Source organism: Lepisma saccharinum, chromosome 28 (assembly GCF_977018435.1).
Source record: "Lepisma saccharinum chromosome 28, izLepSacc3.1, whole genome shotgun sequence".
NCBI lineage: Eukaryota > Metazoa > Arthropoda > Insecta > Zygentoma > Lepismatidae > Lepisma > Lepisma saccharinum.
In genome coordinates this window covers 8,903,906-8,931,223 of record NC_139256.1, presented here as the reverse complement: position 1 = coordinate 8,931,223, position 27,318 = coordinate 8,903,906, and the positions used below count along the sequence as shown (strand labels likewise).

The 27,318-nt window shown below is 38.6% G+C and overlaps 1 protein-coding gene across 6 annotated transcripts in view; it reads left to right on the top strand.

Moving 5' to 3' along the window:
* The window catches only part of bbx (bobby sox), an 87,434-nt gene that overhangs the window by 27,908 nt on the left and 32,208 nt on the right, over window positions 1-27,318 (top strand). For 4 of the 6 annotated variants that reach the window (XM_083113590.1, XM_083113589.1, XM_083113592.1 and 1 more), the window contains exons 2-5: window positions 10,649-10,891; window positions 20,074-20,230; window positions 23,164-23,351; window positions 25,858-26,738. In XM_083113590.1, the coding sequence (XP_082969716.1) occupies window positions 10,649-10,891; window positions 20,074-20,230; window positions 23,164-23,351; window positions 25,858-26,738 (1,469 nt within the window). Of the gene's footprint in view, window positions 1-3,560; window positions 3,683-10,648; window positions 10,892-20,073; window positions 20,231-23,163; window positions 23,352-25,857; window positions 26,739-27,318 lie in introns of all 6 variants that reach the window. The other 2 variants (XM_083113593.1, XM_083113594.1) reach the window with 1 other exon arrangement.

The window sequence follows — 27,318 nt, the reverse complement described above, 5'->3', positions numbered from 1 at the left end:
GCCTCGTTGTCTCTCGTCCTGTTGCATCACGTCATGTCAAATCCGGTGTGTGGCTGGCCTAATACGTTTGCTGCCACCTAAAAAATGGCGTACTTTTGTCAGGGGCCGATTAAGATTGTTATATAATTTTGCTTATTTGTACCATAAAATGGATTGTTAACCACTGCTGTGCAATAGGCAGTTCTCCTTCTATCATCAATTATTACGGCTCAAATGTCAAGGCTGAATTCGAAATCACTCAACTTCCCGTGACTTGCTCTCCAGCTTCGCAATATAGATGAAATGACATAACATAGTTTCTTTCTTCATCATGTACTAAGACTGGCCACAGAAAAAACTGGGTGTGCCCCTGAATTAGATGGATAATGGCATGAACCATGCAATCAATGTTTGGAGGGGGAGGGGTTCTTAAAATATTATAAAATATAAGTAAGATAGTTTACATGTTGGCACCATGATGCAATACCATCGCTCTACGACGCCAGGGGTCCCGGGTTCGAATCCCAGCCTGGGCATGGATGTTTGTGAGTGTCCATTCATCAATTTCATCATAACATCACTCATCCCCATCTTCGCAAATTAGCCAAAAGTGGCACAAAGCAAATTTATCATGTTTCATTGACAGATAATTTTGACCAAGGATGAAAATAAAAATTAAAATTCTTTGCTGTCAAACTTTCCTTGATGCATGACAAAAGGAACTACAATGCTAAGAGAGACGCGCAAATCAGAAACCAAGCTAATGTTTATTTCAAACAATCCTTCAGCAATGTACCATGAAAGACTTAAAATCCTTCTGGGCAGTGCCATTGATGGTGGGCAAGCATTCAAAGAAGGTAATACGTATGACGTACATGTGCATCAAAGGCACACAGCTACAACCCCACATGACGCATATATGCGTCACCAGCAGCGAACGTGTTAACCACTGCTGTGCAATAGGCAGTTCTCCTTCTATCATCAATTATTACGGCTCAAATGTCAAGGCTGAATTCGAAATCACTCAACTTCCCGTGACATGCTCTCCAGCTTCGCAATATAGAAGAAGTGACATAACATAGTGTGTTTCTTCATCATGTACTAAGACTGGCCACAGAAAAAACTGGGTGTGCCCCTGAATTAGATGGATAATGGCATGAACCATGCAATCAACATTTGGGGGGGAGGGGTCCTTAAAATATTATAAAATATATGTAAGATAGTTTACATGTTGGCACCATGATGCAATACCATCGCTCTACGATGCCAGGGGTCCCGGGTTCGAATCCCAGCCTGGGCATGGATGTTTGTGAGTGTCCATTCATCAATTTCATCATAACATCACTCATCCCCATCTTCGCAAATTAGCCAAAAGTGGCACAAAAGCAAAGTAAAATAAAATAAATCAAATCATGATGCAACATGTGGGATGAGGCATGGGGAGGGGATATCAGGATACATTTCTTTAGTAATTTGTTTACTGAGCTGATTTAAAGACACTTTCTCTACTTGGTCACCAATTGTAATTCATTGGACGAAGAAAAGGAAGAATTTAAGGTACATCAAGTACAGTGTTCATTATCACTAAAAACATAACTTTCAGTAATAGGATAATACAGAACATTCCCTGACATTCGCTACGAGACTCGGCGGCAAGCGGCCCGGGGTCAGCGCTTGTCTTTCCCGGTGAACAGAGTCTGCGACAGTCACTCGCTAGTCTTTTTTTTTCTCTCTCTCTCCCTGCCTTTGCTCTCTTTCCCTTTCTGTTGACGTTGCAGACTGACGCCAGTATAATCCTCCCTCGGAAGTTGTGTTGCGTCGTGTCCGTGTGTTGAAGATTGTTGCTTAATATGGCACCACAAAAGTTTACATTACAACAAAGGATTTATCTTGTCGAGTGTTACTTCGGAAAGAGGAATTGTGGAGAAGTGTGACGACATTTTGCAACGAAATTTCCTGGTGTTCCCGTTCCACATAGGACCACTGTATTAAACCTCGTATAAAAGTTTAGAGTAACAGGGTCAGTTCTGAATAAAAGTGGAAAGAAAAACCCATGTGTATTTACTGAGGAAAAACTCGATGAGATAGGACAAAGGTTAGAACAGTCTCCTCGGAAATCTATCTGCCGCCTCTCACAAGAAACTGGTGTTTCAAAAACCCTCTTGGTCCCCCCGATTTGTCAGCCTGTGATTTTTATTTATGGGGAAATCTAAAAAATTAAGTAGCTATACAAAGACAATCCGCACACCATCCGTGAGTTAAAAGAGAGTATTGTACGAAAAATCGGGAGAATTACAGTAGACGAACTTGCACGTGTAAATGCCAATTCCCATCGGAGATGCCAGGAATGTGTTGCAGCAGAGGGACATCATTTCCAACACCTTCTGTAGTCAAGGTTAGTACACAATATGAAAACTGTAATTTTAATAGCAGACTCTACAGACTGTCGCGGACCTCGTTCACCGGGAAAGACAAGGGCTGACGCGGGGCCGCTTGCCGCCGAGTCTCATAGCGAATGTCAGGGAATGCTCGGTAGTAGGCAACGCTGTTGTAATTAAATACTTTATGGGGATTATGACATGATCTTGGAGGTGAGTCACCCTGACCTATAGAGTTAGAGAAGTGACAAAAATATCCAAATGCTTAGGAATAATTAGGTGAGTGTTAAAAAAAATGTTTCAGAACTAAAAACAGATAATTTGTGTATAAGTCCACTGAAACAAGGTAATGATACCAGTTACTTAACTGCTTACATTTTAATAGTTTTGTGGTATGTTTACAGCAGTAACTTGGACAGTGCACAACATTATTACATATTTTGCTGCAGTACTACCACTGGTTAATAATGAAAATTAATCTAACTGCATTTGAGAATTGTACTCAGAGTGCATTTTTATATGTTACAGCTGTTCAAAGAACTTAACACTTATTGGGGAAAAAATCTTTGTTCAAAATTAATTCAAACCTATTTTTGCATTAATTTCTATTTTTATGGTACACAGATATTTTTCATATTTAATTTTAAAGTAGTCCCAAATGGTGAGTCTTGAATAATCTAATGCAAACATGCAATTAATGTCTTTGAAGAAATTCAAAATTATGCTTTGTCTCCTGTTTGAGAATGGATCGATGGATGCCTGATGAATAAAGATTTACATGCAATGAAAGTGTGACAACTTTGAGCAAATATTTGCTTACTAACATATTTTCCTGTACATCTTTGTCATCACGTTACATCACAGCCTGTGCTTAAGTAGTTGTTGTGTCTGCCTTTTTTTATTGTTAAATGTTGTGTTTGTACATATTAACTTGCATATCATCATTCATACAGGTAGATTAGGAGCTACACTGGTATCAGGCATGTTCCCTTATGTTTTTTGGGATATTGTTTTGTACAATAAAGCATTGTCGGTTTATATAAACATTCATAAGTGCATGGTGTACATATCTGGTTTTTAATGTGCTGCTTCATATATGTGTAGATAGATGTCACTGCTAGTTCCATTTCTAGTTCTTAGGGACCCTTCCTTCATTGTACTATCATAATATCATGACACATGTGGCATGTCTTCATCTAACAGGAGGTGATCCCTAGCTTTCAGAATCTAGAATTAAAAAACATGAGGCATAGGAGCAGTGTGTGAATGGAAGTGAAGATGATAGTTTTCTTGTGAAGTTCTAAACGTCCATTGACCCACTAGTGGTAAGTGAAATTCATGCTAAATAATAATCCTGCTTTGAGCCATTTTTGTCAAGATGTAATGCATGACATGCCCTGACGATATAATCACGGTGAGGAATAACCCTTTCGCTATGAGTTGTTTACTCACCTGAATGTTTCAGCAGCATCTTCTCATATCTTTCAACTTAAATGCACTATGTTTTAATGTTTCTGTAACAAAAATCATATTTGGTCCATTTGTAGGTCGTTAGTTTGTAAGTATTTATAATTGGTGAATCAAAACTCCCATAAACTTTTGCACAAACACTTCATCAGTTGTGTTTTGGATTGATTTGATGTTTTAAGTCCACTTTATGCACAGTAAGGCTAATTGGGACTGGACCTACAGTTTAAAGTGGGATCCGAACCACTATGTGCCTCCACCGGGTATCGAACCCGGGATCCCTTGATTACAAGGCAACGACGCTAGCACTGCGCCATCGGGAAGGCCATCAGTTGTGTTTACTGAATGGTTTATTTGTAGTGTTTCAAACATGTTTATATCAAATGAAGGGCATGTTTTTGTGTGTTATATTTGTGTATGTATGTGTGTGAGAGAGAGAGAGAGAGTGGTGGTGGTACATATTACATTTTCATACATTACGAAGATCTAATGTTTTCATGTTAGCATACTTGATATTGTAGGTTTACCGTGTGATGTAAATTTAATTTTTTTTGTTAAGCCCAATAGTAAGTTTCTTTTAACATTCAGTATTTCCGTCTAGTTCGCTGCACTTTTTGACTCGCTCTGCACTAGTGCATCTAGTTGGTTACACGGTGCAACACCGACTCGTCTACTTTGTTCATTTGGTGTCAAATAGTGTATTTGGCATCTGCACAGTTTGCACTACCTTCTGGAGCTGTGTAATGTGTGGAGTATGGTCACGTGTTTACTCCGTAATGAAATGAACCTTTAAAGCAGCAGAGAGGCATTTGTTGAATCTTCTGATCTTGAACACTGCTATTCGTCCATTTGGTCGAACGTCATTTCCTTGCACCAGTCTGACGCTGGGGTATACCTGCAATACACAGAGTGTCTAAAAAGTGCAGCAAACTAGACGGGGCCATTGACATAAGTGTATGTGAAACCCTTCTTCCCTGTTGTCAGATTTCACACATAATGATTCTTTGTGGGAGATGTGATTGTCACTTATTTATAGTTAAATATGGCTAATCATAAACGGAAATTCAATATCTTTTCTAAAACCTAGCCTCTTATCCTCTTTACCTTTATTAAATTGTAGTGGTCACCTCAATAGTTGAGTTGTAGTGATCTAACCCCAGCACCTTTCCCTCCAAAGATTGTGGATTTGAGTCTTGGCCTTGGTATGAATGTCTCTTTGTGAAATGTCCGTGCATGTAATTATCATTCATCCTTTTTGTTGCAGTTAGCCTAAAAAGGGTAAATTTCTCGTAAGGGACAGACAGCTGAAATTTGCTAGTTCATTTAATTTTAATATTCATACTTACATATTCTGCATTGAGAAACATTGCTGAAGGTGGCATTTTGGTTATTTCACGGAAATAAGCTCTATTTGCGACATATCGAGTAAGTTTTCTTCGTTTCTTGTTTCCTTCGGTAACACATAAAATGGCGGTCACAGTTTCACTACTGTACTCGGCATGCAGTGTTTCCACCCCACTGCACCCAAAATACCTACGTAGCCCCACAAACCATTTCCAGTAAGGTTAGGTTGGGTAGGGTCACGTATAGGTTACAATAGTTAAAAATTGGTTTCGAAAAAAATATGCGTAGCCCCACAAACCATTTGCATAAATGTACCTTCTTCAGTTACAAAAACACATGTTTGGAAATACTGACCGGGATTACGTCATCACACACAGGATACATCCACCTGGAAGTAAATGGATGCAAGAGCTTTCGTGCATCGGTCACACATTCATATCGAAAAATAGATGATTTACCGGCAAAATTCAATGAACGATGCGAGAAAACACTTCCCCGAACGTCCAGATGTATAAAGAAACTGCATTTGGTAAGTAATTTCTCCTGTAAATTTGATGAAATCCGTCTGTCCCTTACAAGAAATTTACCCTAAAAAGTTGTAGAAACTCAAAGTAAAATAAATCAATGAATCATATCGTAAAGTTAAATTCTAAGGTGAAAATTTGTCAATTTTTTTCTTTTTTATTATTAGTGTCAGTCCATATCAGATGGTCATGCTGTTAACCATATGCATGGCTAGTTCAAAACAGGCATTACTTTTTTTCTTCTTCTTTGAATTCATTGATCAATGATGGGCACTTTTGTTGCGTGGCTTCCGTCATTTTTTGCCCTTACAGACAGTTGTGATAACTTGATAAATAACATTGTTTTCAGTACATTTGAAACTACATTTTATGTCCTGTAACTTTATCATCTTTAATGCAAATGCAATGCAAGTAAAGTATGAGTTATCCATTACAACTTTGTGTAATAATCATGGGTGCTTCCCTCTCGTTGGCATTTTGAGTATGACTGTTTGAAGTGGGGAACACAGTGTTTGAAAGTCACTTCACCTGTAGTAAGTTTGTGGGTATGTAAAATTCCTTACGGCATCAGAATAACATTTGGCACTTTCCTTTTTTCTCTCTAATTGAATTACTGTGGCAAGGATATGTTCACGTGGTAGCTCAGTCGTTTGGACGTTTGACTACCATTCGAGAGACCCGTGTTTGATCCCCAGCAGGGGAAAAACTGGTTTTTTTTCCACCTGTTCAAGTGGCTCCAGCACCCTTATATAAAGTGGGTACCTGGAGGAAACTAGGAGTAGAGGTGGTCAGGGGCATATTGCTGATCACATCACCCCCACAGCCATGATCAAGAAAGTGTGGGGCCCGAACTCAACACCAACTATACGCCTTCATGGCATGGTGAAAAGCACAGGGCAGCACTTTACTTTTTTTACATGTGACATGATATTTGAAAAGATGGAAGCAAGATAACCATGATGATGACTCGTATGCCGCTTATGACCTAAAACACACACAAAAAAATACCTGAAAGACACTGGACATAACTTTGTAAATTTTTCGTTAGCATATGGTTTTGGAAATGGACATTATATTCAGGGTGTTGTACTGATATGAGAACCTATTTGTGGATTTGAAACATGAAATTAGCAGTGTGTACCACACAAGAACCATACAATTTTCGTATCTGTTTACCTGTTACAAAGCATTGATTGATTGATTTGTTGTTTTAAGTCCACTATATGCACAGTAAGGCTAATCGGGACCGGACCTACAGTTTAAAGTGGGATTCTAACCACTTGCGACTCCTGGGACCCCTTGATTACAAGGCGACGACACTACCACTGCGCCATCGGGGAGGCCCTACCTGTTACAAAGCAGAAATAGATGAATAGAAAATCTAAATGCTATTATTGAAAAATTAATTGACATATGTAGTACTTTAACTCTAGAGTAATTTAGAGTAGAATAGGACTACATAGTTTTAAAACAGGACCTCTAATTGTTAATGTGTGTGTGCATAGTTTCAGGTTATTGTCCAATAATTTTGTAACAGGTTATTATGCATTATTCCATTATTATATAAAATGGGATTTTACAATTTAATATTCCCTCTATTGTCCTCAAGTCTGTAATTTTTAAATTAGGATCACACGTGTTTACCTTGATACTTTATATTATCATTTTTAACAAAGTCAGTTAGGCTCCAATGTTTAATAATTTTGTCCTGGTAATAGAGATGCTGGTGTGTGTGTCTTTTTTGTACATCAGGATCATTAATTTCTTAGGAAATATTGATCCTAGAAGTTGATCTGAATTTGAGACTTAATTGACATAGACAAATGTGCATTCTTGTTTAGATAAATTGCATATTCTGTAACCTGTAATCATGTGTGGCACTTGAAATATTCATGTCTTCCATCAAATTTTTAATTTTATACATATATTATTTCATCATATTTCTAATATTGTGTACATCATCACATGGAAGTGTAAATTTGAGTAATAATATTATAACATGTACTTATTGCTTCTTGTGTGCATCTGTAAATATGTTTTGTACAAACTTCATTGGTTTATGCACTCATTCAGATCTCTTGCCTGGTCATGTATTGCAGTTAACTGAATGATTAAAATCGTACAATCACCCGATTGTTTTTAAATTAAGGGATCGTAGATAGGCTATGTGAAGCCTGATATTCGAAGTTATTTGGCTGCGAGAGGTGTATCGTAAGAGGGGGTATAACTCTGAAAAGCTACGTCTACACTTAACCAAGCAAGGGGGCTAGCCCCGTGAAATAAGAACACTCACGATTAACTTTAAACACTACAATTGACTGGTCTGGCAAGGGTGTGAGAGAATGAAAGACAAGGATAGAGGAACGTTCGTTACCTGTAGATCTCGAAGTGAAGATCGACTCGCTGGTTCGTTGATGAAACTCTGATGAACTCTCCTGAAATAAAACTCCTTCCCGATATTGTACTACTCCTCGCTGTAACTCCTTTTGTAACGTTCGGTAACAACTATTCACGCCATAACTTTCTTAGTTCAACAACTTGTATAATTCCGAGGCACTAACTGTGCACGCGATAGATTTCAGATACCGACTGGGGAGGGAAATATTCTCTCAAGCTATTTAAACGAAATTCGAACTTCGGCCGTTGAGAGACCGCGTCTCTCAATAACGGTGCTTCCAGCGTAAAGCTGTGTTTGCAGTATTGTTCCTGCGATTCCGGAAGAATTCGTATCAGCGGATTTTTACATCCGCTGAAGATCGCAGGTGGCATTTGCTTGAAAGAAGCTCTTTCCAGCTTCTTTCATACTCGGGCCCTTTTTATGAAATGATTAGGCTATCGGACTATGGCGCCCGGGGTCCCGGATTCGAGTCATGCCTTGGGCATGATACGAAATAGGCCAAGACTTGCATGGAAATTTTATAAATACTGATAAAGCTTTAATGTGAGTTGTGTCATCAACAGTTTAAAGAACCACAAATTAATTAAGAACATAGTGTACAGTTTTTGTATTGTATTTGCAAATGATTAGCACAATTGTGCTAACAATTTTTTTTTTTAATAGTAGATTTTTAGTTGACTACAGAAGGTTGATGAAACAAAATATCACACATTGAGAAATTTGGAAAATTACATGAATGTGTTATCATTCCTTTTATTTCTGCTTTCGTTGAAAGATACACCATCTTAAATGCTTCATCAAGTATATACCCTAGAAAAATGACCCCTGTAAGTTCTCGCTTTTCTCTGTGTTCAATTTAATGCAAAAATGAGACTTCCAAAGTTGCGAGCCTAGCATTGCACTCAAAACATGATCCATGTTGATACGTCATCTATTTGTAGCTGGTTTGTTGTCTGCTCTTCGAGCTTATGAGTGTGCGACAGTTTGACGATTTATAGTTTACGGTTTACAGATTTAAATAATGAAATAATGGAAGAGGGAGCAATTTCCTGCTGTCCATGGGCAAGATAAATGAAAGAGGTCTGCTCGTACGTGTTCTCAAGTCATGCAAAAAATATTGCTTCTAGAATTGGTTACTGACCAAATTTTCAAAAATAAATTTTAAACTTGTATTTATTGAAATTTACCATAACCTGTGGTGCAAAATAAGAATGAGATAAAAGTATGGTAGTCAACTTTTCATATTGTTCACTTTATTTATAAGCCTATTTAACTTTTTTGTAATCAAGATGGAGGCACATTGCACAGTGCTTCAGATCCCACTTTAAACTGTAGGTCTAGTCTCAATTAACCTATCTGTGCATAAAGTGGACTTAAAACAATAATTCAAATAAACAAGCCTATTTTACTTTCTTTTCCATCAGTCAATTTCAGTTTGTGTTTCCTCGTTCTTGGTCTTGTGGTCGTTTATTGTAAAGGTCTCGTTGCCTGTCTTGTCTTGATTTATATACATCTCACTCCTTCCTGTCTCAATTTCTAAGAGCAATTCTCATTCATCTTACTTATACCTTCATGTAGTGGTACAAATGGATATTGAGATTAAATGTATAGACTGCAGCAAAACCCGTGCTTATTATGGGGTGTAATGGGTGAGGACACCCACGTGTCAGACTGCATTTTGCAAACTGAGGCTCTGGTGTCTGGACCCATAAACCTCTATGGGACTTAAGTTATATGTATTCGTGATTGCCCCTTCATCTATTTCATCCTCATCTCTGCAATTAATTAAAAGTGGCAGAAAAGTGAAATATAATATATCAATCTGTCTATCAACCATACTTATAGCTTTTTATTGTACCGTCACGGACACTGCTGGGTTGTAACGATTTCACTGAAAGTCAGTAGCCCAGTCTAGTTGGCTGCACTTTTTGACACTCAGTGCAGTGCAGGTGTATCAAGTGTCAGAGTGGTGCAAGGAAATTATGTTCCACCAACTAAGCGGGAAGCTGTGTTCAAGTTCAGAAGATTCAACAAATACCTGTCTGCTGCTTTAAACGGTCATTTGATTAGTTAGCATGCACCACGTGACCATACACCGGTCCGAAAGGTAGTGCAGATGGTGCAGACACCAAATACACTACTTGACTCCAAATCAACGAACTAGACAATTCGGTGTTGCACCATGCAACCAACTAGATGCTTCGATGCAGAGAGAGTCAAGCAGAGTTAAAAAGTGCAGCGAACTAGATGGGGCTAGTGTATTCCTTACAACCCAGAAGTGTCCATGACTACAATTAATGGACAAATTGGGTGTCAATGTGTGTCGTCTGCTTATTTAAAGTTTCTGTTTGTAGTATCAATAAGGGAAGAAATCAATTGGTTGTAATATACTTTTTCTGTTGATTGTACAGTGGTGAAAGCATGTGACATAGGTGGTGGTTATTCTGGTAACTAAGAGGTTATATTTAAGCATTTGCATTCTGAAAATGTTTAGACGGACTACATTTAAAATGGAAAAATTAGCTGTGCTCATGTAGGATGGTTTGTTATCTTTACAGAATATATTTGAGGAACGTTCCACCCTAGTTGAGGAGGGTGAGTTGGATGACCACACAGAGGAACCAGCACATCATGCCAGGAGGCCGATGAATGCATTCCTCATCTTCTGTAAGCGCCATCGCCCTGTAGTGAGAGACAAGTACCCTCATCTTGAGAACCGGAGCATCACCAAGATTCTTGGTGAGTGGTGGGCGAACCTGGAGCCCTCCGAGAAAGGATCGTACACGGACCTTGCTAAACAGGTGAGGCTAATGCCTTTTCCATCTCTTTAACTCCTGGAAATGTAATGAATCGTTGTTTGAAGTGGAAATTGCTTCTTGAGTAGGGGAAATGGATTGGGGATGCTTTGTTGACAGTTTGGAAGGGGTGGTTCCTTCTTTGAGCACAGGATGAGAAAATCAAGATTATCTTATTCAAGCATCAAATTAAGTCATGTGGATGTTAAAAAAATATTTTCCATGAAATCAATATTAACACACTATCATTAGGAGTTTTTGCAAAAAGAGAGCTATGACATTCTCAATGAATTAGTCTATTTTTATTGCATAGGCTGGTGAAGTAATATTAGAAATAGAATTGATATAAAGGAATATGGTGTGTATCTCTTTCAATTTTTGCATTGCTAATTATCAGAATTAAGCATTGAGCAACTCGGTCATGTTGAAACACAAAATATTCCTCTATTCATTTAGGGCCAGTTTTTCAATGTCCTGTTAACTATCTGCCAGTTGGAGATAAAACAGCGCCGAGTTTTTCAATGTGAAAGTAACCGGTAGTTAAATAATCCTCACTTTGAACTTCAAAATAGTGTGTTGGCAATCCCGAAATAGTGTGTTGGCAATCCCGAAGCACGTAAATAAAGGGAATCTATCTGTGCACAGTCTCTTAGCATAGTTTCAAACCATATCAATTGGCACACAGCCAGGTGTTTAAATATGGAGCTACAAGTGTGCTGCTCTCGAAAGCATGTTTTTACATTGGAAACAATTGCAACAATGGCTGCATCTATAATGGGCTGTGTATCCATTCTGTGTGGTTACGAAATAAATTTAACGAAAGCCAGCACTACAGATTTGGATTTCTTCTAATAAAGATCAATCCCATATATGTCAAATGCTCTTGTGGGGCTCAAGCGTAGATACTTTCTTATAGAAGAAGCATGAAGAACTCCAAAGTCAAAACATTAATAATTCCTGTCTATTGATATAAACACTACTATTATGTATACATTGTACATGTCTTTTGACTGCAAGCTTTGTACCATCTCTATGCATGTTCGTTAAAACAAAAAAAACTAAAAAACATGCTTTGTAGGCAGTCTTCTAAAAATATGAAGGTTCAAAGAGCAGCAAAAATGGTTTTAAAATTTACTGTAATATATTTCATTCAACAATAAAGCATGAATTAAAGGGAACACACAAAGTAAATAATTGTCAAAAAAGAAGATCCGTGACCAGGACTCAAACTCTATAAAACACAAACTGGTGCTGCTAACCGTTGCACCAAATTACTGCTCCGAGATTGGCCCACCTGGTAGACTGGATATCCTTGTCACAAATTCTCCAACACGAGCTCGCTAAGTGAATTCAACAACCATGCTGCTTAATTTCTCTTTTTGCAAGGACGTTTGTATGCTCTGTCAAAACAATTCTTCGTCTACAAACAATTTAACTTTTTTTATGAATCATATCTGGTTTAATCTGACGGTGAAGTTGTCTAGTGTAGAACCTTTGATAGCTTCATGAGGCAGCCATGTTGCTTCACAACTTCCAGTTAGAGTAGTAACTGCAAGAAGGAGTACACTGGTACACAGTTCTACACATCCTTCGAGTTTGGATTCATTCGGGACATTCTTTCTGGGTGTTGCAATTTTCACAAACATCAGTGTATATTATTAGGAAGTTCGCCAAGAGTGAGGCATCGGTGGCAATTTTTTTGAGTTGGACTGGCAGAGGAGTATCCTAACCTAGTGAAGAAAATAATGGACGTACATTTGGCCTTTTCAATTTCTTATTTGTGCGAGCAAGCATTCTCTGCTATTACTTCCGTGAAATTTAGAAATTTCGCACTTACGCATTGCACAATTTAATGGTTCAATCCTATTAATTTCGAAGATCATCTGTCTTCATTCACTAAGGGTACAGCATCTGGAGTGGAGATGGTACCACGTCACTGCTTTGTTTGTTCCCGGACGGCGGTAGTTGCAATTTCTTGCGTTTAGCGGCGCTTGCGTGTGTATTCTGGTTTGCACTGTCTGCTTCCTGTTGTCAGGTGGCGTTGCCGGGTGGTGGTTGGATGGCTGTGCCATAAAACCAGGATACACATGCCAGCGCCACCAAACAGGAGAAATTACAACTCCTGCTGCCCGGGAACAAACAAAGCAGTGACTCGGTACCATCTCCGCTCCAGATGCCATACCTTAGTGAAAGAAGACAGGATTTTTGAAATTAATAGGATTTAACCATTAATCTGTGCTAAGCGAAAGTGCGAAATTTCTAAATTTCACGTAAGTAATTTTAAAATGCGTTTACTGCATCCATCATGAATTCAACACCTTTCATATGGAAGGAAATGCGGGAATACGAGCGTAATATCAGGAAATCATGCCTGGCAAGCAGACATTGCATTCCTCAAGACATTCAGGAACAGTAAAGTGACCCCGAAATTCCTCAAGTGGAAACCCCCACCAACAGCTATAGGGCGATTCTCTACCTGATGCACGGGACATTCGCACATGGTTAAATGAGTCTGGTATGCTGGTCAATTGATATTGCATTGATCTTTGATATTCATTGTTTTTAATACTGGGTGGTTGCTTACCATATGCCAAGAAATAAAATCCTTTCTCAAATTAACAATGCAAAATTAAATAAAAAAGCTGTGTTATGCACGGGACTCAGAAAAACGTGTGAGAAGCACATAGTTGTTTTTAATTGATTATTTCTGTGATTTGAATAAGTTTCAGTGTACCATATTTAGACACAGTTTGCTAAAGACTGTGCAATGAACAACATTTTTATATTTAAAAAATCCAATTTTAAGTATTTTCTTTCCTTGTGTGACGCCCGGGACATTTAATATGTGATGCATGGGACATTTCTCTCCCTTATGTTGTCACTCCACTGCAGGTGATGTCAGTCTCCATAAACTCTCTCAAAAGGTGGCAACACTATTTTTAAAGTATCTCAAGGACAAAAGATTTGGTATTTTAAGCCTTTAAGAAAAATTACGTCATAAATATATTCAACTATATATTATTTAATTCTGCATAATGGTATTGCAGATTTGAAGATAACAATGTAGACTAAACTCCTGTATCCTAAGGGCCTTCCTGATGGTGCAGTGGTAGCATCGTTGCCTTGTAATCAAGGGGCTCCGGGTTCGATACCCAGTGGAGGTACATGGTTCGCATCCCAATTCAAACTGTAGGTCCAGTCCCAATTAGCCTTACTGTGCATAAATTGTACTTAGAGCACCAACTCAATCAATCAATCCTATATCCTGTACATTGTTTACAGCTGCTTCAACATTCCATGATGAATGTCAGATATATCTTGTGTGCTAAGATACTTGCTTTAAGGTAAAAATACTGTTACTTGCTTTGTTGGTACTCTGTATGAAGCAATTTATCCTAAATCAGAGACCATCGACAAGATTGATGAAGTTATATGATCGAATGAACAAAAATTTTCAGAATTCAAAAGTAAAACACCTTCCAAGTGCAGAAGAACATTAATGCGGAAGTATTTTGCAACTTCACATGGGAAGGGAGTAGTAGATTGAATCAGTGGACAAGCAAAATCACTTATTCGTACTCGTGTAATGAGCAAAAGTAAATCTGCACCAATTGAACAGACTACTTCAGATTTTTGAGAAGTAATTAGAAATCTCATGCCCAAAACCAAAGTTATTTTGATAAATGAAGAAGCATTTCACGAGAGAGAAGTTGGGATGATGCTCAGCCAATTGTAGGCACCAGATCTATACATACCATCAAAGCTGTTCAAGGTAGATATTTATATACACCTGAGAACGCTCCACCTCATGAATTAGAAATTCATATGAATGCAGGCTACAGCACTGGTGACTGGAACATAGTAAGATATGACAACGAACACTATTGCGGTTCAGTTGCGAGAAAGGTTGCTGATGATTGAGATATCCGTAATGGTGAAGGCTGGTGAGACCAACCACTTGGCCGGCTCCTGTGGCAAAGTGGTTAGCACATCGTGCTACGATGCCAGGGGTTCCGGGTTCCAATCCCATCTTGGGCATGGGTGTTTGTGAGTGTCCATTCATAAATTTCATGATGTCATCACTAATCCCCATCTTCGTAATTAGCCAAAAGTGGCGCAGAAAAACGAAATAAAATAAACCAAACCAAATCAAATTAAATCAAACCAACCACTGGAAGTGGCCTTTGAAGACTAATAACTTACTGTACCCAACCAGGCAAAAAAAAGGCCGCCTCTCATAGTTAATTCCTGAGAACAGTTCAAGTTTCAAGATGTTATGCATTGAAGTGTGATGCACAGAACACGAAAACTATTTGTACTAGTGTCTCGGTGGCTTGAATGAAATTGTAATAATTGCATTTCCAGTACTTTATGCTGTTAATTGAAAGTATATTTTAGTTTCGAAATGTTTTTCTACAAAAAATTCTTTCTCCAGAAGAAAAATTTTATATTCTGCGTGATGCACAGGACAAGGCCACGGAGTACTTTAAAAATGCCAGTTTTGCGTGTTAAAAGACTAATTCGTTTATTTCCATATTCAATATGCTGCTAAGTAACCCTTTATTTGATAAATAAAAATAATTCAAATATGTTAATTATATATATCTATAAAAATACCTGTGATAAAGTTTGAGTTTTTCACTTGTAAATTGACCTTCTACTTTACAGATATTTATTTTTTAATATTTTCTAATTATTTACCCATTTTTTTGTTTTTCATGATGGTTTGGATTCTACTCTACCTAAATACCATGAATATAAAATTAATATTGCAACTTCGTTATTTGATATTCTGGCTTCACTTTTCAGAGAATTGCCCTATAGTGTTAAAAAGGTAGTGTTCAATGCCGAAAAATGGGCAATAAGTGATAAACATCGTGAAACATCCATAAAACGTGTGCTTCCCTCCGTGACTACATACAGCTGAGAATAAACCCGAGCAAAGCATCGACTTCATGCTGGGAACATCACAAAACAGGAAAACAACTATCCTAACACTGAAACTACAAACCCTTGGTGCCCAACCACCAGCCCTCACCACCCCACCAGCGAACCACAGCACCATAATGAACCTCACTGTGCCGACAGAATTCCACTCCCTCCTCCAACTCGGCCTCAAATTCAACCTCCTGAGTGACTCCCCTGCCTCCCTAGACTTATCTGCTCTGCTGAGAAAACTGCGTTTGCTACGAAAACTAACCTAGATGCCGAGTGTACATGCCTTACGTGTGCATCCATCATCCTCTGCCAACATGCCGAACTTACTGACAAACATAAACCCACAGTGCATAGTAAACTAAGGAACACAACACAGGAATTCCGAAAGTGGCTACAGGACAATAAATGTTGGTGCATAAAATCAGACAAAGGTAATCAATATGCCATAATTGGAAAAGGCCAATACAGTGATAAAATGAATGCAAAACTAAACTTGGATGGCTACAAAAAACTGAAACATGACCCCACAAGCAGATACAATACAGCCATCCACCGAGCAATAGAGAACTGTGCCCTCCTACAAGAAAGTGAAAGGAAGAAATTAATCAACACCAACCCCAGCCTTCCCTCTACATACTGCATACCCAAAACCTATAAACCAGGTACTCCTCTAAGAATCATAGTGGCCGGCTTCAATCAACCCAGTGTTCACCTGACCAAATGGCTCCTCCAGAAAAGAACCGCTGACAATGACAATGACCTACTGCCTAAAGAACAGCCTTGAAGCAAAAAAAATTGTCACCTCTTTTGTCAAAGCCAACAACTGTAAACTAGCCAGCATAGACGTAGTATGTACTCCTCCATTCTAATAAGCCTTGCACTTGGCTCCTCAGCAATGGCACACACCCATTTGTAACAGATGAAATCTGCAACCTCCTACAAGCCTGCCTCACCCACAACTATTTCCAGTTCGAAGACAGTTTCTTCCACAAGGCACCTCTATCCAATATTGTACTGCATGTGACAGAGAAGTCAATACTCACCCAACCAGAGGTTGCGCATATAAGATACAGAAGATATTCCGATGACACCCTGGTCATTTACAAACAGGAAGGGGACTTAAGCCATCTCCTAACTGCCCTCAACAACATACATCCTAAATTTCACCGTTGAAAGGGAAGAAAATGGCCGCATCAACTTTCTCGACCTTAGCATCCAACAACACCAAGACAAATTCATCACGTCCTTATGCAGGAAACCAGGGTCGGGCACCCAGTACATCCATGCCAAATCTAACCACCCACCAAAACAGAAAGCTGGAGTATGGATGAACTTCTACAGAATAGCCTTCACACAAAGCTGCACAGAAGACGACCTCCATGATGAAATAGCATGCGTAACTGAAATAGGACTAAACACGGTTACACCGAACACCAGCTATCCATGTGGTGTGCAAAAGCAGAAGTCCCAACTCAGACACCCACGAGACAGAGATAACCTGAATCAAAAACCCAAACCAAAATGGATCTCTTTTCCCTACCACCCCACCACATCAGGCAAACTTGCCAAGGCTCTCAAACCCTTCAACATCCGACTGGCACACAAACCCATATCGCAAATCGGAAGAGCACTACCCAATTTCAAGAGATACTACCTACCCAAACTTGCATCCCCTGGTGTCTAAAAGGCCACATGCCAATACCACAACACCAACATTGGCATAACCATCCACACTGTCCAAGAACGGTTTAACGAATACGTAAAAGATGCCAAAAACACACCAAAATCAGACATTTTTCAACACCTCCACTCCACTAACCACACCATCTCCTCCATATCCATACTTCACCCAACTGGCTGTCAAAGAAACCAAAGAAACCATCCAACAGAAACCAGCACTGAACCTGGACAATGGACAGGCACACCCGACTTGGCACCCCGTCCTCAAAAAGATCCCAGACTAGAAAAAGAAATATGCGGTTCACATACTCGACCTCCCTCCAGCCATGCGGGGAACAGGAACTGCACCACACAGAGCAGCATGGCCCAGCCCCCCAACCTTCACCTGACAACAGGGAGTAGAGGACGCAAACCAGGATACACATGCCAGCGCTGCCAAATGGGAGAAATTGCAACTACTGCTTCCCGGGAACAAACAAAGCAGTGACGCGGTACCATCTCCGCTCCAGATGCTGTACCCTTAGTGAATGAAGACAGATGATCTTCGAAATTAATAGGATTGAACCATTAAATTGTGCAATGCGTAAGTGCGAAATTTCTAAATTTCACGGAAGTAATAGCAGAGAATGCTTGGTCGCACAAATAAGAAATTGAAAAGGCCAAATGTACGTCCATTATTTTCTTCACTAGGTTAGGATACTCCTCTGCCAGTCCAACTCAAAAAAATTGCCACCGATGCCTCACTCTTGGCGAACTTCCTAATAATATACACTGATGTTTGTGAAAATTGCAACACCCAGAAAGAATGTCCCGAATAAATCCAAACTCGAAGGATGTGTAGAACTGTGTACCAGTGTGTGATTTGGATTGCAGAGAGATGTCTTACACGTAGGCCCAGCAGCGACACCTCTTGTGTGACCGGAAAGGTCAGTGTTACACCAAGCTCAGTGAACAGCCATCAAACGAAGTGGAAACGTGAAACCAAGTGCCAGTATGCCTCGTTGACGTCAAAGGGTTCAATGTCAGTATGTGAGTGAGTTCAAACGGAGCAGAATGATTGGTTTCCAGGAAGGGGGTTTGTCATACCATGACATTTCGACTCGTTTAGGACATGCTGCTACGACAGTGATGTGTATGTGGAACCAGTGGATAGAAGAGTGTCGTATGCAGCGACGGTCAGGTACTGGACCATGCAATGTGACCACAGCAAAGGATGACTGCCATCTTGTCTGCATGGCTGTAACGGACCGTACAGCTTCGTCCACAGTGTTGGCTTGATGCTGGAGCATTGCAAAGGCTGTGAATCTGTCTGCATCGATGATTCGACCCCGTCTGCTGCAGGCTGGACAAGTGGCACGCATGCCGTTGCGTCGACTTCCATTGTCCAGAAACCACAAACGCCTCAGACTACAATGGGCACATGAACGGCATCGCTGGCGTGCCGAGTGGCAAAATGTAGTTTTTTTTAGATGAGTCCTGCTTCAATTTGTCCTACAGTGATGACAGCATACGTGTTAGATGCTACCTTGGTGAACGCAATCTGGCAGCCTGCATTGTTGAGCGGCATAGCGGACAAACGCCAAGTGTAATGGTTTGGGGTGCCATTGGATACAACAATGATCTCGTCTCTTGTATTGAAGGCAATCTGAACAGCAACTGCTACATCATGAGGTTTTAGAGCCCAAGGTACTGCCCCTCCTTCAGGCAACTCCACATGCCATATTTCAGCAGAACAATGCCCGGCCACACGTGGCGAGGACATCGAACACGTCTGGGAGATGGTTGGTCGGCAACTTGTTCATCACGGTCCTCCAGCAACCACTGTTAATGCTTTGTGGACTCGCATACAAACCGCAGGGAGATTCCCCAGGAACATATCCAGGCCCTCTTTGATTCCATGCCACGATGTGTAGAGGCTGTCTGTTTGCAGCACGTGGGGGCTTCACACCATACTGAATTCTCAAGGTCAGAGATCATGTACAGTTCTATAATCCTGATCATTTGTGTATTGGCATGTACTTAAACTGTGGTATAAAGTTAATTGCATTCACATGTATCCTTCTTGGTGTTCAAATTTTCACAAACAGCAGTGTGTATATATATTTTTATCCCTAAAATACCTCGTGACACCCCGATTGGAAATCACTGCCTTAGGGAATACGGTGAAACCTCGATTTTATGTTTTTCAGGGGACCAAGGTGAAAGAACGTAAAATGCAGAAAAATGCAAAATCTGGGAAAATTTTCTAGCATATTGCTCTATTGGGATCATGAAGGTTGAATGTGTAATTTTGTAAAATGTAAAATCGCGGAACGTAAAATTTGGGGTTCCACTGTAGTCACCTTTGTACGTGGCTGAAGTTGATTTTATTAAAATATGACTAATTACTGTATTATTGTTAACTGATTACTGTGTTATTATTATTATTGTTATTGTTGTAGAAAGGAATCCGGAGAAAAGTGTGTAGTCCTGTACAAATATCAAAAAACAGTTATTTTTGATGCCACGAAGTTGAATTTGAGGAGATTCTGTATTTCAGAAGCTAAATCTGACATTTCTTTCTGTTACAGTACAAGGAGGCTTTCCTGAAAGCAAATCCAAATTTTAAGTGGTACAAACTTCCGGCACCACCACTTCGGACCCTAATGACTCGACCTTCAAATCAAAAGCCTCACAAACTCGACTGCCAATTGGCCTGTGGTCCAATTACACCAGGAAAATTGGCAGGTAAGTGTTGCAACAATATGAGCTGTTTATCAATTCTAAATGGAAAAATATACTAATAAACAGTTAATGTGAATTCTGAATCCAGGTCATTTTTTTATTGGATTAATTATAGTTAGAGACCTAGATTCCCCCCCCCCAAAAAAAAAGTGGTGTTAATTCTTTTACTCCAGTGTTTCAAAAATTCACGTTAGTTTTGCACACTTAAGTGCCAAGTATACTTAAAATTTTGCCTACGAATGTTCATGACAGTTTTACTCATTGGAAACTATATTTGAGGAAGTTACGTTACACTATTTCTTAAGAGACTTATTCCAATGGTATGGTTCCATTTTGATGGTAGGTGCACACTTGATCTCCATCAAAATCATACTGATAATGTGCGAATTACTCACAATTAAATATAAACTAAAGGCTAAAAGATTAAAAATCAGCAACTTACGTGTGTGAGTATGAGATTTTTCGTACTACGTTTCGGAGGTTACACATCGTTTCAACCTGAAGAAGGAGGTAGTGTAACCTCCGAAACGTAGTACGAAAAATCTCATACTCACACACGTAAGTTGCTGATTTTTAATCTTTTAGCCTTTAGTTTATATCCATCAAAATCGCTTCACTGTGCTTGATGACGTAAAATTTATCTCGCATGGCAAATACTGATGTTAGTGGCTTCCGTGTGACAGTAGGTGCATGCTCCCTTCAGAATCCCACTACTTTGCTCAGTGATGCAAGACATTCCCACAGAAGGTGAAAAATCATGGGAAATGTCCATTTACATGTGGTTCCTTTCATCTGTTGAAAAGCAAATATTGTTGTTTTCTTTTATATGCGCATTATACATTTGTAAATATGGTACATTTTAAGCCTAAATCATATGAATGACTGATTTACGTGGCATTTCTTTGTATTTTTAAGCACAAAATGTCAAAATTCATGAATAAGGCCACAATTTGCATTTTATGCAAAGTTCGCATTTTTTCGCAATTTTGAATGGATGACAAGTGTGTTCAGAATATGTAACTGCACATACATAAATACTTTTTTTGCATCATTTAACATTTTTCATTGTTACCGCATTTGTGAAAAATTAAGGTCCCTACTTATAATGTCTTATTCACGTTTTTTAATATATTTATTATGTACATATATATAAATATGTTTATTATTTTTCTTTATATTGTCTTGTGTTACTAACTTTTTAGTTTTTGCACCCATATGTGATTAGGTGTTCAGTGTCACATTATGTCAAGATTTCATTTTAAACCCTACTGCTAGGCTGTACAAACAGAGAGCAATGATAAATATATGGAATGGTCCACATAAAGTTACAAGTGTTGTATTGAAACAGAAAACCTTTGAACCTTTTGAACATTCCATTATCATTTGGAGGATCAGATTTAACCTTCAACAGACAGATTTTTATGCTGTAAATCATCTTTGCCTGGATGGGTTCAGGCATGTGCTTCTTAAATGTACAGTGATGCACAAAAAATGTGAAAAGGAAAAAACTTTGCGTATAGAGTTGAAGTAGGTTGTTTTTCAGGTGGAAAGGCCATGCTTTTTGTGTGGTAAGTGAAATATTTTCATTCCCCTTCCCAACAAGCATAGTTAGAAGAAATTTAAACTTTGGAAAGTCAGTGTGGTCCAAACAATTTTAATTGGGTTTGTGTAAAGGTGGAATGTCAAAAAGAAATTTTACTTAACTTTGTAAGAAGCTCTTGCCATTCTGCCAAGATGAAATTGAACAGTTATCATTCAGTGTTTTTTTATATATATGTATTATAAATTCAAATCAGTCTCTTTAAAAAAAAAGATAGATCTCCAACAAACCTGCATTGAAATTAGTGTCATAACATCATATGTATGTAAAAAAAAAAGAAAAAAAAAAAAAGAAATATGAAGAGTTAGTCCAGAGAAATATTGAAAATGTTGGTCCCATAGGTCATCAGCCTGCATTTAATGGGGTACATTAAATGTAAGAAATCTTCATCCATGTCTTAATTCATTGAAGTGTGCAGGTATCGATGCTGATAGTGCCATTCCTTAACCACTTGCCTGATTAACCTGAGTCAACTTGGAATTTGTGTTTGCTTTACCTGGGTTATCTCGTTAAAATTGTACAACTACAGTGCATTTTTCTGCCTACCCGGACAGTCTCGTTTGAGCTTTAATAGGTGTTAATTCCGATTTTGGCCACTAGGTGGAAGGTGTAGATAGCTTGTCGAGGTACTGCTGCCATCTACCAGATTCCCATGACACTATGTAGTTGTCGCCTTTCCAGTGATGCGAGAGGAAGGAAAATTCGTCGCGAGTCAAGATACTATTGCCCACATTGCAATGTTGCACTGTGTGTTAACACATGCTTTCAGGTTTATCACAGTGTGGGTAACATTTGATGAGACAGTATGTGTGATAGTCTGTAAACTTGGACAGCATTAAAATGTGAAGACATTTTATTTTCGACAGTTTATATGCTATTTTCAAACATTAGTAGTACTTTCCTTATATGTACGAGTTAACTCGGGTTAATAAGTATGGAGGATTTTTGAATAGTTTTGTGACCTTATTTGACCCCAAAAATAGACTTTCATTACTGTTCGTTCCTTAATTGCAGATATTGGTACATTACGAACACACGATAAAAAAAATTGTAAAATATGGACCATTTTTGGGAAAATAATGTCAGGCAAGTGGTTAAGTTCTGATGGAGCTGTACATTTGTCAGTAGACAATTTGCACACACTCTTTATTTTAGAAAACTCGAAATGAAAGCAACCAAGCAAAATATTTTAGTCTCATTTTAAAGTATATTTACCACATTTATATGAATGTTATTTCTACTTTCACTTAAAATATAAATTGCATATACAGAGTTATTTGTAGATAATGTGATGTGGTAATCAAAAAAGGTGATGTAAACATTTTTAATTTTTCAGACGAGACTCAACTTGGTGGACTGAGCAGCCTCCTCTCATCCCCACCAAGCACACCAACCTCACCAACCATACCAAAGCCTCCAAAGAAACGCTACCTGCAGGAAACAATGGTTTCTCAAGAGGGGAAGGGTCCACCGTTTGGTCAAGAAAGCTTGGATGGGAAGGTGGACAGCCATGCAAATAATGAGGTAATGTGAGATCACAATCAGTGGCATTCCCAGTGATTTTCAAGAAGGGGGCAGGGTATTGACCATACGGGGGCTTCTCTTTTTTGTCATCTTTACCAGCATTTGATGTTCTTCTTTTTAACCCATCCGTATACCATTTAAATGTCAAATTTTTTGCCTTAAAATACCATTTAAATTTGGCTATCTCCAGTGAAGGTTGCACAGCAAGACAAGATGTCAAATATTGTGAAAACTAGCCAAGCAATTTACGTGAAAATTTTATATATTGAAGTGGAAGTATAGTAATAACTATGCACATATGCAGTTTACTTGAAAGATAATTAGAAACTCTCCTAATAATTTTGATCACACACACCTTTGCATTCCATATCCATTCCTCAATCTTTTATTTTTTTCCTGCCACTGCCACCTTTTCCTCACTTTCACTACATTCTTCAATTTCACTAACACAAAATGAACCCCCGTGTTCATCTCCACTTCCAAAATCCACATTTTCCTCTTCATCGCTATTGAAAAGCAACTTTTCAATCGCAGAATCTTCTACAACATTCTTACACAACATGTTTGCAAGACGTAACAAATGAAGGTTTGTTTACATGAGAAATTACTGAACGAACACGCTTGAAATGGTATGAAAAACTTAGCAGCACAAACATACACGTCATAGATTCAAAAGATCATACAACTTCTGCCATCTATTGAATGAAAAAGAAACTACGTGACGGAAATCAGGAACCCGTCGATTCGATGACTAGGTACGGCAAGCGAACATGCAGACAGGCCGTCGATTCGACGACTAGGTAAGCGGATATGTTAAGAATGCAGGACCAAAGGGAGGCTATTTGAGCATGAAACTGGCTGCAATTAAAGGGGTTGGTTGTGTGACTCTGTCAAGACACAATCCAATGGCAAAAGTTAGGGTGAATTAATATGCTCCCAAGATTCAAAAGGCAAAAATATAAATGTGACACTAAATACGATCTTAAATCATGTGCTGTATTCACTATTTAGTAGGGATGGGCCGATATGAAATTTTGGCAGATACCGATAAAGTACCGATATTAAATTTACCGATCCGATATAAAATTAGAAGTGGTCCTTGAAGAACCTGAAAGGTTCATTGACCTTAATAAATTGTTTCAATGTGACTGCAGTGCAAGAGAAGTTGCATATTTGGACATTTACTTTTAGAAATTAAAGCATGGAGATTATCCATAAAAATTACAACAAAATGGCAGAATTTTGCACCGATACCGATAGAGTACCGATTACGGTCCCATACCTACTATTTAATAGTTAACAACAGATTCAAGCTGGCGCATTTGATCTGAATCAAGTCAGTGTATCTGTATACTATTTTTTCTTTCTTTCTTTCAATTGTGTAGTCTGATGGTTAGAGGCATGCGTATTTAGTTTTCGATGGAAACATGAAATGAGAAATAGCACTGTTTATTTTTCATGTTTCTGTAAGCATTTTCCTGCCATGTTTTGTCACAGAATGAAGTGCAAGATGTGAAATAAGCTCTTAAACACGATTTAGAGTTTATTTTGAGATGCAATATTTTTTGAAGTCTCAATTATCCTGTGAGTTATGCAAATCACGGAAAATTGATTAATTTTGCTGTGAATATTTGAGAAGCAAAAATGGACTCCTTACACAGAATAAACTTAATACTCTGACACAGGAATAAACTTAATACTCTGACAACTACATAAATGTGCTATTTGAAGGGAAAAGTTTATTTTGTGTAATAAGTATGGTTGTTTAATCAAATTTAGGGGTTTATTCACCATTTTAACAAAACAATTGCCATTTAAAAATACCACTTTTGATCCAGAAATGTGCCCAGTTTTCTAATGAAATCTTACAAGTGAGGTAACATGGACAATTACAAAGAATTTAACTGTTGTGTAATATTCCATGCTCTATATCAAGGTGTCTTACCAGTCAAGAAAAAATCAAGGAAATCAACAGGTAGCTCAAGAAAGTCAAGAAATTATGCTTGTGGTCAAGAATTTTTGCTTTTTTTACAGTATAGTGAATTTACATTGTTATACACCTGTACTGGGATTTGATAGAATTGAATATTTGGAAATCTAAAATTGTATTGTGTTGTGGTTAAAATTTATTCACTTAGTTTCTTAAGAATGACATTCTTGTATGTGGGAATTTTTGTAAAAATATTAAATAATGTGGCCAATCCCCATCCAGGGTGAAGTCTGAAGTATTAATTTTTACATGCATTAATTAAAGCAAGTCCCTTGGTAAAGTGCATCTTCATTTTTCATCTTAACCAGCCTTGTGGTAGGGTTTTTTCATTGAATAAAAATATCTGTTTTCTTAATTTCCAACTATACCTAAGTAGGGGGCGGTTAAATGAATGTTAAGAGAAATAAAAATGTCATGAAGAATCAAGAAAATTGGATTTGTTATTTTGGTAGACACCCTGTATATGAAAGAGATTATTATTTCGTAATTGCCGATTCATGTTATGTTATCTTTCAGAGTAAACCTAATCCGGTGCTGCCTGAAAATGGAAATTCGTTTTTCGGAAGTGAGGGACCTCCACAAGATAAAGCGAAGTTAGACTTGATGTCGCCGTTCACCAAGCTCAGGAGCCACGCAGCTAACCAAATGGGCATGTTGAAAGATAAGTTCGGAGAGAGTGGAGTGGGCAAGGACAAAAGTGGAGGTTGTGAATCTAACACAGAGACCACGATCAAGGCATCACAGCAACAGATTATCGATCGGGTAGTGGACAGATTGTGTGGGGTTGCCGATTACAAGTCCACGTCTTTGTTTTCGAAGAAAGGCACCTTGAATTCGTGGAGCCTGGTCCCAGAATACGAAACTGTAAATAACAACCTGTACAAAAGGGAGAGCGAGTGTAGTACAAAAGCTAGTGAACCAAGTTCGTCTGTAAATAAAACTGATTCTTCTCAGTCCGCGTCTAGTGCTTCGAAGGATGAAAACGATGTCAACTGTACTGTGATGTTCAACTCGTTGAACAAAGGTAGTGAGGTTTGTGATAAGTTTAGTGAAACTGATAGTGCAATATCAACCCGGGACGAGATCAATGCATCGTTTGGTGACGTTAAAGCATCACAGGTGTTGGAGGAGGTGGATGCCAAAGACGTGACGCAGTGTTACGCAGAACATGAGGGGGGTCGACCCAGAATGAACCAGGAAGACTCGTGCGAAGGGGCGACTCCTCCTAGTGATTTCACGAGGACATCACACACTAATAGTTTCGATGATCTGTCTCCCGGTGCGGGCGAGACCAGGCGGAAGTCGTTGCGTGCTTGCAAGGGGAAGCGTTACCTGGAATTCATGAATGAAGGTCGCATATCTTTAGGGAAGAGGTCTCGAAAAATATACGGCGAAAGGTAAGTGAATTTATTCTTTGCGGAAACATTTTGTTTTAAGTATTTGGAATCATGTTCAGCATCAAACCAAAAAAATAACATTTATTAGCTGTGTTCAGTGCTACCACAGTCAAATGTCCGTTACATGTCGTCATAATATGCAGGATTATTGAATTGCTGCCAATTTAAGAAACGTGTACATATTAGTATGGGATTTAATTTTTTTATTAAATAATGCAGCAAGCAGTGACTGCTGTTAAGACTACCCATTTTTCTGTTTTTACGGGCATTCATTTGTTGACACCATAGAGAGGGTTGGTGAAGGTATCTCTTGGCATATAAAATAGGGAGATTTTATTTTTCACTTTTTATCTGACTTAACCACAATTTCCTTGTTATTTTGTACTAGCTGATTGCCCGGCGTTGCCCAGGTATTTATTTATCCCAATCTTCTATTAGACAGGAAAATAATGATTTCTAACTATAGTGTAAAATTGACTTGGAGTTGAACGGCATTTTCAGTGTCACTATTCATCTTAGTGACCCCAAAAACTATGGATTCCACACTAATATCGATCATTTTCCCATTATTTTTACATGT